Genomic DNA, 15,521 nt, shown 5'->3' on the forward strand with positions numbered 1-15,521 from the left:
CAATAAGAAAAATGAATACTCAGCAGGCACTTAAAAGATGAACACTTTATTTTTCCAGTCGTAGTATTTCTTGTAGAACACATGGGAAATTCGTTAGAAAGGAAAACAATTCATTTATTACATTTCAATTTAATTGGCTTTAAGTGATTAAATAAGAGCACTATTCAATCCGTAGCGCTGAAGAGCTGTGCTACAGTGCGGTAGAAATTTAAACGCAATGTTCCACAACACAGCATATGTCAGCTCAATCGAAGATGACCCTTAAATTTCAATCGCGCTACGGCTTGAATCGAGCACTTAAAACAAGTCATTAACTGTCGTAACAGAGAAAGCAGGGGCTGTGAAGGTTTTACTGACAGTGACCACGTTTACATGCACACCAATATCCCGTTATTCTGGATACTTAAGTATTCTGTTTCTAAGTAGACGCATATTATGGGATATGTTTTACAAGCTTTTTCGGGTTATTGTATCCCGGTTCTGAGAACCAGATAAGATGCCTGGGATGTGCTAATCTTCGACGGCATACTGTGGCATATAAACATTTTATCCCGTTTAGAATATCATGGGTGTTGGGATATTTTCATCTGATTGTCAAACAAATCACTTCAAAAAGTAGGCTACCATAATTCCATAATTTATTTTGCTTAGACTCCGTACTGGACCGTATAGCTTACTGACTACTTTCACCCTTATTTTTACACATTTCTGACATTTAGTAGGCCAGATTATGATTTCCAACATTCGGTAAACCAGTTGCCAAATAGTTAGATTCATGCAGCTTCTCTTCTGTCATAACTTGTTGCCCGAGAAGACTAAATAAAGTAGTGCACACAGAATGTCTTACACCGATAGAATGAATGCATTAGTAATCTAATTAACACCAGTAAAGTTGTCTTTCATTTAGGGACCGGGGAGAAAATGCAATAATTTAAACAGTGGAATGATTGGTCCTGTGCAAAATGTCATCAGTTTGACTGGTTTTAAGGAAATGAAAAGCTGATGAAACAAGTTTCCAAAAAGACTTCAGTTTGTCTTGGTGCATATTTTCATGTGGTTGAAATACTGTCTGCTTGCATAAGTGACCAAGATAAAACGCATTACACGCATTTTCCCCAAGAGATCATTTTTCTCACTCTAGTTCCTGACAATTTACATTAATTGTATAATTTTACTGCAAGAAATGCATAATTCAGCAGGAGTTAATATTATGTTGCACTACATGTGAGGTTATAGACCTACAGTCAGTGTCCAGATTTCAGTTACTATTCCATTTAACCCATATGAATTTAAAATTAGGAATATTCTGTTTATTCATAGATACAGGGATACTCACGATAGGGATATCAAAGGTGCATGTAAATAACTGATCCCAAATAAGACCTTAAGCGGGATATGAGCTACAATCCGGAATACATGTACGCATGTAAACGTGTTCAGTGAGCTGAGAGACACTCACCCGCAATAACATCTGCTAAATATGTGTATGTGACCAATAAAATGTCATTTTGAATTGAGAGAGACTGTCTATGGCTGACAGGCAATGAGAGTGGGGGTGGGGAAGCAGGCACCATATACTGTACACTTCCCAATGTCTCTTCACCTTTCCCCAACACAGCGACATGACCTAACACCTGCTGCTGTATACTGACTGACTATAGGTTGAACAGAAACACTGAAATAGCATTACACACTAATGACTGAAAACCTACATAAGTACAGTTATCACTAATGCTTGAAACAGGAACAAAAACAGGAGTCGGAACAAGCCTTCCCCAAAATGGTAGCCCAGTTTTAGGACCCCTGTGGTGTTGTGAAAAGGGCAGTACAGTCCACTGCTTGTCACCATCACCAAGGAGAAGGACACAGAAAAAAAATATATATATTTCCCTCACCCACTTGTGTGTCACTAGGTTGTGTTGTGTATCGCTTAATTTTGCTCTCCAAGGCCAACGTACAGACGTAGGCAAACACAGCACCCTCCTAAAATATAAAGCAACAACTATTCAAGTACCTTGAGCGTGACTTAAAACAAATGTACACATTAAGCTCTGTGACAAGTTCTATCGAAGCAGGGTTTTGCAATGTACGTGGATATCATCAATTTCCTTATTTGCTACACGTTCAAGCATGTGATATTAAACAGGGAAGTTAAATGAGCATTAAACAGTGAGTGGTGTCAGGAGAACAAGCCATTGGTAAGCATGAAGATGAACAGCATAGCCCAGTGTTGCTCCTGTCTGTTTAGTGTTTGTGGCACAGGGGCCCGCTGAGACTCAGATTGACTCCGCTCCTCATTAAATGCGGCCTTTGTGAGACAAAAGTAAAATAGATATTAGGGGAGTGAGACGGGGAGCGCTGCTATGAATATTTAATTGGGTGCAGGACTGTGTGTGTATCTGTGTTGTGGGTATATCTCTGGGGCAGAGCTCCAGCACTTCTCCATCCCGGCTCACGGTGATAGCTCTCCCAAGCTCCTGACACCCCTTGCTGGGGAGATGTGGCGCAGCGTTGGCATCATTAAGGGTTCCACTGTCTGACTAATGAATCGATTGTCTGGTATCAGTGCTCCTCGCTGCAGCTCCCAGAGTGGCGCGCTCCTCCTCTGGGGTTTCCCTTCTGCTGAGCTCTTAATCAGAAAACAGCACTAATTACCCTCCTTCTCTCCCTCCTCTTCCTTCTCTTGTTATCTCTAGCCCTCTCCCTCCATCTTACTCTCCCTCTCTCTTGCGCTCTACACATCTCTCCCTCTTTCTACCCTGCCTCATCCTCAGGGCTTGGTGGTAGTGTACATGCTGGGATGAGCAGCTAGCTGAGATGAGGGGGGTGTTGTAGTAGGGTCCTTTGGGAGCTGGAGCTGGGGAGATTGCTACTGTACAAAAGAGCCATAGCTGCCCCCACCTGCCCTGCTGTAGCCCTGAAGTAGGTAAACCCCCCCCCCCCCACACACACACACTTATTTCCTGTTCTCAGTAGACCACCTCATACACGGTGGCCTTCTTGTCTCCAGAACCAGTCACTATGTACTTATCATCCGGTGACACGTCACAACTCAGGACAGACGAGGACTCCTTGGACTGACAGAGAGAGAGCGAGAAGAAGAAAGGAGAGCGGGAGGGGGAAAGAGACGGAGAGAGGAAGAAAATAAAAAAGTTGTTACAAATCAGTGAGTCATCCATGAACTCTGATGTGGACCTGCCAAAGCCTGGTCATTATCAGTAGGTGTAATAACACTCAGCTCCACACAGCTACATGTCTTAAACAAGGGAGTGAAACCGAGATTAAACCGAGAGAAACTGATAAGGCACTGCCATACTGTGTTGGATCTTGTCTAGCCATCTTGTCTCGAGTACCACAATGGAAATAAGTCCCAGACTTTGTGTGTTATCATCGATTTTATTTATGTGCATGTATGGCTTTTTCAAGTTTTATGTTTGCTTGTTTTTTTTAAATGGTAAAATTAATAAACTAAACAAAACAGAGTCACAGACAGTATGAAACAGACAGAGAGACAGATGTGTGTTTACTCAGGAACACATATGTCTGGGAAGGAACACACTTCCACAGCGGTGGGTGAGTGACAGTGATTAGGAGAGATCTCCCTGTGGGTCCCACATGGCACCACACATCACTGCTCTACTCAGGAAGCTAATGTCTCACTCGCCTCATGCCTCTATAGCACCGTTTATATCTGGTTCTAACATGTCCTTTGTCCACATTCTGATTGTGCCCACATTTTCAGACAGGTGTAGATGATTAAAATATGTGGAGACTTTTATTTCCCTCACCAACTTTAAACATCAACTATCTGACCAGCTAACCGATCGCTGCAGCTGTACCTAGTCCATCTGTAAATAGTCCACCCAATCTACCTACCTCATCCCCATACTGTTTTTGTTTTATTTACTTTTCTGCTCTTTTGCACACCAGTATCTCTACACACCAGTCTCTCTACTCATTTATCACTCCAGTGTTAATCTGCTAAATTGTAATTATTCGTTCCTATGGCCTATTTATTGCCTAGCTCCTCATGCATTTTGCACACACTGTATATAGACTTTATTTTTTCTACTGTGTCATTAACTTGTTTATTGTGTTATTGGCTTGTTTATTGTTTACTCCATGTGTAACTGTGTTGTCTGTGTCACACTGCTTTGCTTTATCTTTGCCAGGTCGCAGTTGCAAATGAGAACGTGTTCTCAACTAGCCTATCTGGTTAAATAAAGGGGAAATAAAAAATAGTGATCAGGTCTTCCTGACCACCTCCTGTAAGATATCCAGACACATTGTGTAGATGGATCTGGACAGTGAAACCATTTAAATCATCATTATCCCTCCCTCTAAAATCATGTCTTTAAAATAAATAAATAATTTTGAAAGAATATCTGGACAAAGGACGCATGTAAGTGTAACCGATGTGAAATGGATAGCCAGTTAGCTGGGTGCGCACTAATAGCTTTACAATCAGTGATGTCACTCGCTCTGAGACCTTGAAGTAGTTGTTCCCCTTGCTCTGCAGGGGCCTTGGCTTTTATGGAGCGATGGGTAATGATACTTCGAGGGTGGCTGTTGTCAATGTGTGCAGAGGGTCCCTGGTTTGAGCCCAGGTAGGGGCGAGGAGAGGGACGGACGCTATACTGTTACATAAGCACTAGGTATAAACCAGGCTTGTCTCTATGTTGGTCCACTACAGAGTTGGCTCCTTATAGCTCAATATGCCCTAATAACACTAGTGTGTATTTTCAGAGGAGGCTGGTGGGGAGGAGCTATAGGAGGACAGGCTCATTGTATTGGCTGAAATGGATTATTGGATCGGTACCACATGTTTGACTCTATTCCATTCCAGGCATTACAACAAGCCTGTCCTCCAATAACTCCTCCCACCAGCCTCACTGATTACCGCCTAGATGTATTAATTGAATCAAAATAGGGCACAAAATAACATGTTTTTGTTTGGAAACAATAGTAAATAATATATTATGGTCTTTCTGGTGTATTATTGACCATTCTCTACTTTTTTGAAAATGACCAAGTCATTACAAGGGTTTTAGATAATTCCAGTAACAGTAATTGCTACACAATACATGTTTTATAACAGACTACCTGTAACTTTTATTCTTCTTCATCTGATCGGCAGAGTGATGTCTCCTGAGTGGCGCAGTGGTCAAAGGCACTGCATCTCTGTGCTAGAGGCATCACTACAGACCCTTGTTTGATTCCAGGCTGTATCACAACCGGCTGTGATTGGGAGTCCCATAGGGCAGTGCACAATTGGCCCAGCGTCGTCCAGGTTAGGCCGTCATTATAAATAAGAATTTGTTCTTAACTGACTTGCCTAGTTAAATAAACATTTCAAAAAGTCAAACCAGGTTCTTAAAGGAACAATCCACCTAAAACCACAAATTCATATGATTACAGAGTTAAATAACGAATATGTGAGAACAATATTTTTGTTGACAAATTACTCATTTTGTCGTTATAACAAGGTTAGTAGCAACATGTGAAAATCGTTGTGGAAATCTGTTGCAGATCAAGTCGACTACAAAACCCACTGGCTAGTTAGCTAGGTATCTACTAGTCAGCAAACGTAGCTACACACAATAATACCAATGTCAATATCAGCATGCGAAGTAGCTAGCTACCTGTAAAATCACCTAAAGAAACTGCAATTTACGAGTCTACAATCTCAACCATGTTCAACTTGCAGTTCCTCTCAGTCTACCTCAGAGCCCAGGGTGAAGACGTTGCTATGGTAACAACGGCCCTTTCACACAGACACACAAGGCGTGTTGGGTTTAGGGTTGCCAGGTCTAGCTAAATTCTCCGGCGAATGACTACACAAAACCCGATCAAAAGGCCTGAAAACTATGACCTTATTTTTTTTCGCAGCAAGAGAGGAGTTGTCACATATATTTTTGGAAACGTCATATTAGCTAGCTAGTGCTGTTTTAATTTTTTTAATTGTTTTTATTTGAAGGCCTGCACAAGCTTTTTTTCTAATATATATATATTTTATTAACAACAAATCAATGCATAAAGCACATGAGGGAACACAAGCATACATATATTACAAACAATGGACAATCGACCTTGGGGGTACAATATCACATTATAATTACACAAGGACCTTAAGGGACATACATATACATACAATTATACCAGCTTTTTTGTTAGTAGAGCCTTTAACCGTCTTAAAATACAGTTCAATTTATTTCTGTGGGGTACGAAAATGTGGTTTTCTGTTTGTAAATTTACATTTGTGTACATGAAATTTGGCCAAAAGAATAAAGAAATTAATTACATAATGTTTCAGCTTATTTCTATTGTATGTAAATCCAAACAGTACATCTCTCCACAATAGTGTAAAATCTTCATAAATGTGTTCAATTATAAACCTACAGTTTCCTTACAGGCATACAATGCCAAAAAAGATGAAACACTGTTTCTGGGTGGTCATTACAAAAGGAGCCATTTGAGTTGATGTTTTCCTTAAACTTCTTCATATAGTGGTTGGCAGGATAATATTTATGAATCATTTTAAAGGAAACTTCCTTAATTTTGTTAACAAGTAGGTATGTGTGTGGAAACATCCCACATTTTTTTCCCCAACAGATATAATCAATAAATCCATTCCAATAAGGCATGACATAAGGTATAGATACAACATCCTGCTGAAACAAGGTTCGTATCGCTCTGTTGTTGAATGGACCAAAAGAGAAACAAATCTTTCCTACTGATGAGTCAACAGGGTCAATAGAAGGTAGGCTCGGAGGGTCAGGTCTTGACACGTTCCTGAATAATATAGCAACACCTGAGGGAATGGCATCTAAAACAATTGCAAAATCTTTAGGTGTTACAGGGACCTTGTAAAGTGATAAGAATTCCTTATAACTGAGTAAAATACCCTCTGCATTTACCAGTTGGCTCACCAATAGGATATTATTTCAGAACCAATATTCTAAAAACAAAGAAGTATTTTTATACAATATATCCCGATTATTCCATATATAATATCTGTGTGGAGAAAAATTGTGTTTATAAATTAAGGACCATGACAAGAAAACCTGCCGATGAAAAGCAGAAAGTTTCAATGGAATATTGTCAATATTATAATTGCAAAACAACAGTTATGGCCACCAAAAGTAGAGAAGACATGAGGAATAAAATTCCAGATAGAAGTGGGTCTTCTTAGGAATTGTTTTATCCAATTGATCTTAAAAGTATTATTTAAAGTAGTAAAGTCCAGAAAATTCAGTCCACCATTCTCATAAGTGTTCATTACAACAGTTTTCCTAATGTAATGGGTACGGTTTCTCCACAGAAAGTTGAAAAGCATCTGGTCTATCTCCTTGCTTATTTTACTGTCAAGATATAAAGATAGAGCGCCATATGTTAGTCTAGAGATACCTTCGGCCTTGGTTATTAGGACTCTACCTTTTAAAGATAAGTCCCTCTGTAGCCATTGATTTAGCTTCTTTTGGGTTTTTTTAATAAGAGGGTTCAAATTTAGTAAGCCTCTAGACTTCTGATCCTTTGTAATGGTTATGCCTAAATATGTAAGTTCTTCTTTTACTGGAATACCATAATATGAAGGTGTCACACAATCTTTGACAGGCATGAGTTCACATTTATTCATGTTAAGATATAGACCAGATGCTTTGGAAAAGGATTGTATCACATTGATCGATATGGGAATTTGGTTAGCGTCGTTCAGAAAAAGTGTAGTATCATCAGCCAGCTGGCTGTGGAAATACCTTGTACAGGACTAATATTTAAAGAATTTGCAAGAAGTTGGGTGATTAATAAAAACAGGTAAGGAGAAATAGGACAACCTTGCCTAATTCCTCTCTTTAACTCAAGGTGCCATATTTAAATTTGATAGAGCTGTTACCATTTGCATAGAGAGACTTACAGAACAAATCCCCAAAGCCAAGTCTCTCAATGGAGTGGAAGAGAAACTGATGCTCTACTGTGTCAAATGCTTTATAAAAATCTAAAAATAATATGAAACTATCCTCAGTTATTAGGTCTGAGTAGTCAAGTACGTCTAATACTAGTCTGACATTGTTAGAAATATGTCTGTTCTTCATGAAGCCAGACTGTGTTTCATCAATGATTGCATCCAGGACTTCTTTAATTATTTTTGCAAGTAGTAAGGCTTATAGTCATTATCTTATAGTCATTATTAAGAAGACAAATTGGACGCCAGTTATCGATGAGCACCACTTCTTTTTTAAGCTTAGGTATCAGTGTTATTAACCCCTGACTCATTGTAGGAGGGAGAACATTGTTTTTAATACTCTCTAAAAAAAGACTTCAAATAGGAAGGGAGCTACTTGTTCAGAAAATAATTTGTAAAATTCTGATGTAATTCCATCAACACCTGGTGATTTATTGTTCTTTAGATGTTTGATAGATGTTTGAATCTCTTCAACTTTGATGGGTTCATCACACTGTTTAGATTCTATATCACTGATAGAGTGAACATTATTCAGTGAGTTAAAAAACATATTTGTAGATTCCTGACAGTACGTAGAGCTATACAATTTTCTGTAAAAATTGCTACAGTATTTAGCGATTAATTTTTGGTCATCTGTAATAACACCATCAATGTTTAACTTACGGATAGTGTTATTTTTAGAGAGAAATTTCTCAAGTCTAAAGAAATAGGGTGAATTCTGTTCTCCCTCCTCAATACATTTTTTCCTAGATCTAATAAAGGCTCCTTCTGCTTTTAATTTATATATGATCCAGTTTATTTTGTAACTCAATTAGTTCCATCTTCTCCTCCCCCGAGAGGCCGGCTGTGGACCACTGAGAAAGGGAAGTTATCTTAATGATCACCTTTTCCTCCTCAGCTCTTCTGGTCTTAGCAAGATTACTACCATATTTTCTAAGGTATTTGGACACCTCAAATTTAAAGAGCTCCCAGTTCTTGCAATAAGATTTTTCTTCACAAGCCCTTTCCCAAAAGTGTGAGAGCAGATCTTTAACCTCAAATTTAACTATATCATTATTTAATAATGAGCTATTTAGCTTCCAGTAGGATGCTCTACCAAGGTTAATATCAGGGTTAAATATTTTGATATCAATGTAAATGGCCCTATGGTCTGTGCGGGGAGTAGTACAAATATTTCTAGTAACACACTCACTATCAATACATTTGGATATAAGCCAAAAATCTATTCTGGATTGTCTGGAACCTGTTTTGTTACTCCAAGTGAATGATCTGTCTGCCGGAAACCACTCTCTCCATATATCAGTAAGATCAAACTTTTCCATAAAAAGTATTAAACCCAAATTCTGATTGGTTGGCCTACCCGGGGGCCATATATCAGTTGAATTATCTATAGTAATGTTAAAGTCCCCTCCTATCAATAATAACGAATTGGGAAATTTAGATAACCAATGAAGTATATGTTTCTCTATAGATTTAAGTAACTCATCATTCTCATGTTTGGTGTTGTACCCGTAGAAGTTTACAGTAATGAGTGTAATGTCATTGTAATCGATCACAAGACAAATAAAGTGACCAGAGGGGTCACATTCCGAGTGTAGAATATTACCACCAAAGGTATTTTTCATTGTAGTGACACCGGCGGAGCGTTCAGATCCATGGGAAAGCCAAATATCGTTGCCCCACTGTGACCTCCAGAAGTTGGCATCAGCCGAAATTGAGTGAGACTCTTGAAAAAAGCAAAAATCTGTTCGAAATGGTTTAGCAAATAGAAATAAGGCCTTGCGCATCACACTGTTTCGTAACCCCCTAGCACTAAGAAAAACTATAGACAAAGACAAAACAACAAAGATTATATAAAAGTATAAACTGTAGTAGGATGCGTCAAAGACGTAGGATCAGTGAAAGTAAACGATAAGGAACCGAGATCTGCACCATTTAAGTCAATTTAAAGTCAAAATAGCTTATTCCATAACCTTTGAGCTAGACGTTATCTGGCTTTGAAATTCAACTCAACTGGAAATTAGGTTCAAGACCAAACCAAGGGTTCTTGTAGTAAGAGAGACTAAAAACCCTCTTTAGTGTAATCAGGAACTATTCTGAGAAATAAAATAACAAATAATAATTTAAATTAAAGGGTACCTACCATTTTAAGTGCATATGAAAGCTGATCATAAAATAATTTAATAAAAAAAGTTTTACATATAAACGTTCCTAAGACCTTTTTTGGAAATAAGTATTAATAACTAAATAGAACAATAACCGTGTAAAGTCATAGCAGACCTGTATGCCCTTTAAAACAGTATCTTAGTTACTGTATACATCAAAAATAAATACAGCTTTCAGTCTTCTTCGTAAGTTTGTAAACAAAATAGGTCTTCTGGTCATACAAGAACAAACTAATAAATTGAAATACCTATGTATTCCTGAAAAATAGTCACCTGATGCTTGTTAGGTAAACAACATAAGGATAATGAGAATACCATGGCTGAACCCATCAACCTGTTTCTTCTAGTGAGATTTTAGGGAGGAATATGGATTTCTGAACCGTTGATGAAGCCTCGTCCTCCTCCGAAGTAAGCAGCCTTCCCCTCATTTCGTGATCTTGACCGTTGGCCACAACTTGTTCCTTCTTTCTATGTCCTCTGGGCTGATATGCTCGGTAAAATGCATACCATGGCTCTGAAGGAAGGCGTTCTTCCTAGCAGCTTTCTAGACAGCATCCCTATAGAATCTGGCAGTGAAGAAGATGCTGATACCCCTTGGTCTTGAATCGTTTTTCTGTTGCTTCTTGCCGAGGCGATGCACAACTTCGATGCTATCACCAACTCTGTTCTTCTCTGCAGGCAAAACTTCTTGGCAGATGCGGATAGCCTCTCCTCACACATCTTCATTCTCTACTTCTGGCAAGCCGTAGAGTCTCAGGTTCCATCTTCTTGTGTATTGTTCCAGATCAGTGAGCCGTCTATGGTAGACATTGTTATTCTTTTCCACCCTTTCCACCCTTTTTTCAACTTTTACCACTCTCGTTTTCACATCCTTGATTTCACCACATGCAAACTCCACAGTCTTTTTCAAGCCTTCGCGCCTACCATTTTCTCAATGGCGTCACACCTGGAGTTGATGAGTAAGGAGAGGGTAGCCACGATGTCACAAAATGTACTTAACACTTATTTTTCTTAAAACTGCATTGTTGGTTAAGGGCTTGTAAGTAAGCATTTCACTGTTAGGTCTACACCTGTTTTATTCAGAGCATGTGACAAGTAACATTTGATTTGATTTATGAGATTAAACTTCGCTCTGAAGCCTGCAACGTTGCTGGCTCGGTCAAAGTGATTATCGCAGTGTCTAATTAGCCCCTACCTACACCCTCCATAATTTTCACTCCCCCAGTTTTGGGGCACTTGTGCATAGGGCGGAGACGCACGGGAACGTGCAAATGGAGGGCCGACACACACCTCTCTGGCCCTGGCCCCCACTCACTCAATCAGCAACAGCCTGCCTCACTGCATGATAGTCAGCAGCAGCAGCACTGTCACAGTGAAAATAATACCTTTTTTTTTTTATTATGAGAAATGTCATGGCTGACGCAGTGCAATTTAGAAGTAGCCCAAAAACCCACAATCATCAAATCAATTCAAAGTTTATTTGTCACATGTGCCGAATGCTTACTTACAGGCTCTAACCATTTGTGTGGGAAAAAAAGGTGTGTGTGTGTGTAGGTAGGTAAAGAATAAAACAATAGTAAAAAGACATGAAAAAAAGAGTAGCAAGGCTATATATAGACACCTGTTAGTCAGGCTTATTGAGGTAGTATGTACATGTAGGTATCGTTAAAGTGACTATGCATATATGATGAACAGAGAGTAGCAGAAGCGTAAAAAGAGGGGTTGGCAGGTGGTGGGACACAATGCAGATAGCCCGGTTAGCCAATGTGCGGGAGCACTGGTTGGTCAGGCCAATTTAGGTAGTATGTACATGAATGTATAGTTAAAGTGACTATGCAATCAATACATTTTCACCCGTGACATTGTTTTCAAGGCAAATATGGTCATGGCAACCCTGATTGCATAATGGTACTTGATGGAAAAACTGATATGAATAATTTGGTACACTGTTTAGATTGAGCACATCTAAGCGAGATATATACTTTGTCATGACGAAACAAGCGGATGGAACTGTTCTAGACCAAGGGGATCTCAAGCCTTTTGTGGCCGGGGACCCCTTTTGTGATAGCAAATTCATCAGGGACCCCTCATAATCAGAACACAACTCGAGTGCGTTCTGATAGCCTATAAGGAGTTTTACTATGACGTCTGAAATCCATGGCTAGACAAACCAGGTCTCGGGCCCAGGGAGAGAACATTTGAAAAGCCTGCCTCTTTGCACTTTTCAAGCTAATTTCCTGCTATTCTACACATTTTGCCATGAGGCAAAGAGAAAACATTGCAGTTTTAAAGCTTAAATTACAGTGCATTTTAAAAAAATGTTAAAAACATTGGGGGAATAGTATTGAGTTGAAAAGTGGATAATTAGGAGTACTATGGATACACATATCCCTGTGAGCCAGGCCCATGTTGCCCAGGGTTAAAGACATACATTGTAGATTAATAATATTACATTGTTTTGTATTACTAGAGGTTGACCGACTATTATTTTTCAACACCGATACCGATTATTGGAGGACCAAAAAAAGCCAATACTGATTAATCAACCGTTTTTGAAATTGATTTGTAATAATTACAATTACAACAATAGTGAATGAACACTTATTTTAACTTAATATAATACATCAATAAAATCAATTTAGCCTCAAATAAATAATGAAACATGTTCAATTTGGTTTAAATAATGCAAAAGCAAACTGCTGGAGAAGAAAGTAAAAGTACAATATGTGCCATGTAAAAAAGCTAAAGTTTAAGTTCCTTGTTCAGAACATGAGAACATATGAAAGCTGGTGGTTCCTTTTAATATGAGTCTTCAATATTCCCAGGTAAGAAGTTTTAGGTTGTAGTTATTATAGGAATTATAGGACTATTTCCCTCTATACCATTTGTATTTCATTAACCTTTGACTATTGGATGTTCTTATAGGCACTTTAGTATTGCCAGTGTAACAGTATAGCTTCCGTCCCTCTCCTCGCCCCTACCTGGGCCCGAACCAGGAACACAACGACAACAGCCACCCTCGAAGCAGCGTTACCCATGCAGAGCAAGGGAACAACCACTCCAAGTCTCAGAGCGAGTGACGTTTGAAACGTTATTAGCGCGCACCCCGCTAACTAGCTAGCCATTTCACATCGGTTACACCAGCCTAATCTCGGGAGTTGATAGGCTTGAAGTCATAAACAGCTCAATGCTTGAAGCACAGCGAAGAGCTGCTGGCAAAACGCAGAAAGTGCTGTTTGAATGAATGTTTATGAGCCTGCTGGTGCCTACCACCATTCAGTCAGACTGCACTATCAAATCATAGACTTAATTATAACATAATAACACACAGAAATACAAGCCTTAGGTCATTAATATGGTCGAATCTGGAAACTATCATCTCAAAAACAAGATGTTTATTCTTTCAGTGAAATGCGGAACCGTTCCGTATTTTATCTAATGGGTGGCATCCATAAGTCTAAATATTCCTGTTACATTGCACAACCTTCAATGGTATGTCATAATTACGTAAAGTTCTGACAAATTAGGTGGCCCAAACTGCATATACACTGACTCTGCGTGCAATGAATGCAAGAGAAGTGACACAATTTCACCTGGCTAATATTGCCTGCTAACCTGGATTTCTTTTAGCTAAATATGCAGGTTTAAAAATATATACCTCTGTGTATTGATTTTAAGAAAGGCATTGATACGCACCGCATCAATTATATGCAATGCAGGACACGCTAGATAAACTAGTAATATCATCAACCATGTGTTGTTAATTAGTAATTATGATTGATTGTTTTTTCTAAGATAAGTTTAATGCTAGCTAGAAACTTACCTTGGCTTACTGCATTCGCATAACAGGCAGGCTCCTCGTGGAGTGCAATGTAATCAGGTGGTTAGAGCGTTGGACTAGTTAACTGTAAGGTTGCAAGATTGAATCCCCCGAGCTGACAAGGTAAAAATCTGTCGTTCTGCCCCTGAACAAGGCAGTTCACCCACCGTTCCTAGGCTGTCATTGAAAATAAGAATGCGTTCTTAACTGACTTGCCTAGTTAAATAAAGATTTAAATTAAGGTGTAAAAAAAAAATTGGTGTCCAAAAATACAGATTTCTGATTGTTATGAAAACTTGAAATCGGCCCTAATTAATTGGCCATTCCGATTAATCGTTCGACCTCTAATTATTACACACTTTAAAAACATATTCCACAGATCCCTTGGCCAAAAGTAGTTTAATCTGTTAGTAATATTCATTAAAAAATGCAATGTATAATAAAATATAAAAAAGCGTATAAAAAATATATATATTTTGAGATCTGGCCGCAGTACCTCTGCAGACCCCACTTTGAGAACCCCTGTTCTAGACAAGTATGCCCATATCATCTATTGGCTGATCTGGCGATCTGGAGTGCAGGTAACTGTTTTATATTTACATTTTAGTCATTTAGCAGACACTCTTATCCAGAGCAACTTACAGTAGTGAGCACATACATTTTTTAAGCGTTATGAAATGTGATATTGTCTTATCCCCTATCTCCAGTGATTAGAACCTTATAGGTTTGACAAGTTCCTACACGATTTCATGATTTCATAGACGGACCACTTAGAAGTTAAATCATGGTGAAAATAGTTATTTTACACACTCATAGAACATACACTATCCTCAAACTGACAGGAGTTTCATGTTTCACTTCTGGTAGGTGGATTATCCTTTTAACCCTACGTGGTTCAGCTGTGCTCTCAGCATCACTAATCACAGCTTTCAGAACCACAGAAATACAGGGAGCTGACTTTCTCTACAATAACTGAATAAACAATCCCTACAACTGTACCTCTATTCTGTCTCCACCAGGATCCGTCTCTGTCTGCATCAGACCTATGATCCTATCCCCAGATGGCTCCCTACTAGCACGGCTCCTCTCTCAATCCATCCCTCCTTTAAACCTCTACCTCCTCCCACTTCTCCCCCTCCACTCTCCCCCTCTTTCAATCTCATCCTCCTCCTTGCATCCCCTCTCTCCTCCACATGACAGGTTCATATCACCAAGGCTGTCAATCAGCAGGCCATTGGTGAGAGAGGCCATGTTGACTGACAGACACGCTCACACTACAGAGAGACGGGGAGGAGGGAGAGAGGATGGATCGGTACAAGGGATGAGGTAGTGTTGAGTGAGAGCAGTTGGAGGGAGGAGAAAGGGGGGTTTGTGTATGGACATGTGAGAGAGAAAGAGAGAGAGCGAGATGAATCGGGAGTAAAAGCGAGCAAGAGAAAGAAAGCAAGAGAGGAAGTAGCAGAATAATACCCTTTATAGACAGAACGCCACTACAGTGACGTTTCGATAGCAACAACTGATAACCTTTTAAGACAATTTTAAAAAGTGCACCATCAGAAGCATCTGTACCTTTTCA

At 39.2% G+C, this 15,521-nt stretch overlaps 1 protein-coding gene across 12 annotated transcripts in view; it reads right to left on the reverse strand.

Annotated features, from left to right (window-relative positions):
• Window positions 1-30: 30 nt before the first annotated feature.
• The window catches only part of LOC110521464 (transducin-like enhancer protein 4), an 86,606-nt gene continuing 71,115 nt past the window's right edge, over window positions 31-15,521 (reverse strand). For all 12 annotated transcript variants that reach the window (XM_036968875.2, XM_036968873.2, XM_036968874.2 and 9 more), the window contains one exon: window positions 31-3,077. In XM_036968875.2, the coding sequence (XP_036824770.2) occupies window positions 2,970-3,077 (108 nt within the window). In that variant the 3' untranslated portion in view covers window positions 31-2,969. The remainder of the gene's footprint in view (window positions 3,078-15,521) is intronic.

Source organism: Oncorhynchus mykiss, chromosome 4, assembly GCF_057628025.1.
Source record: "Oncorhynchus mykiss isolate SJ-2025 chromosome 4, ASM5762802v1, whole genome shotgun sequence".
NCBI classification, from domain to species: domain Eukaryota; kingdom Metazoa; phylum Chordata; class Actinopteri; order Salmoniformes; family Salmonidae; genus Oncorhynchus; species Oncorhynchus mykiss.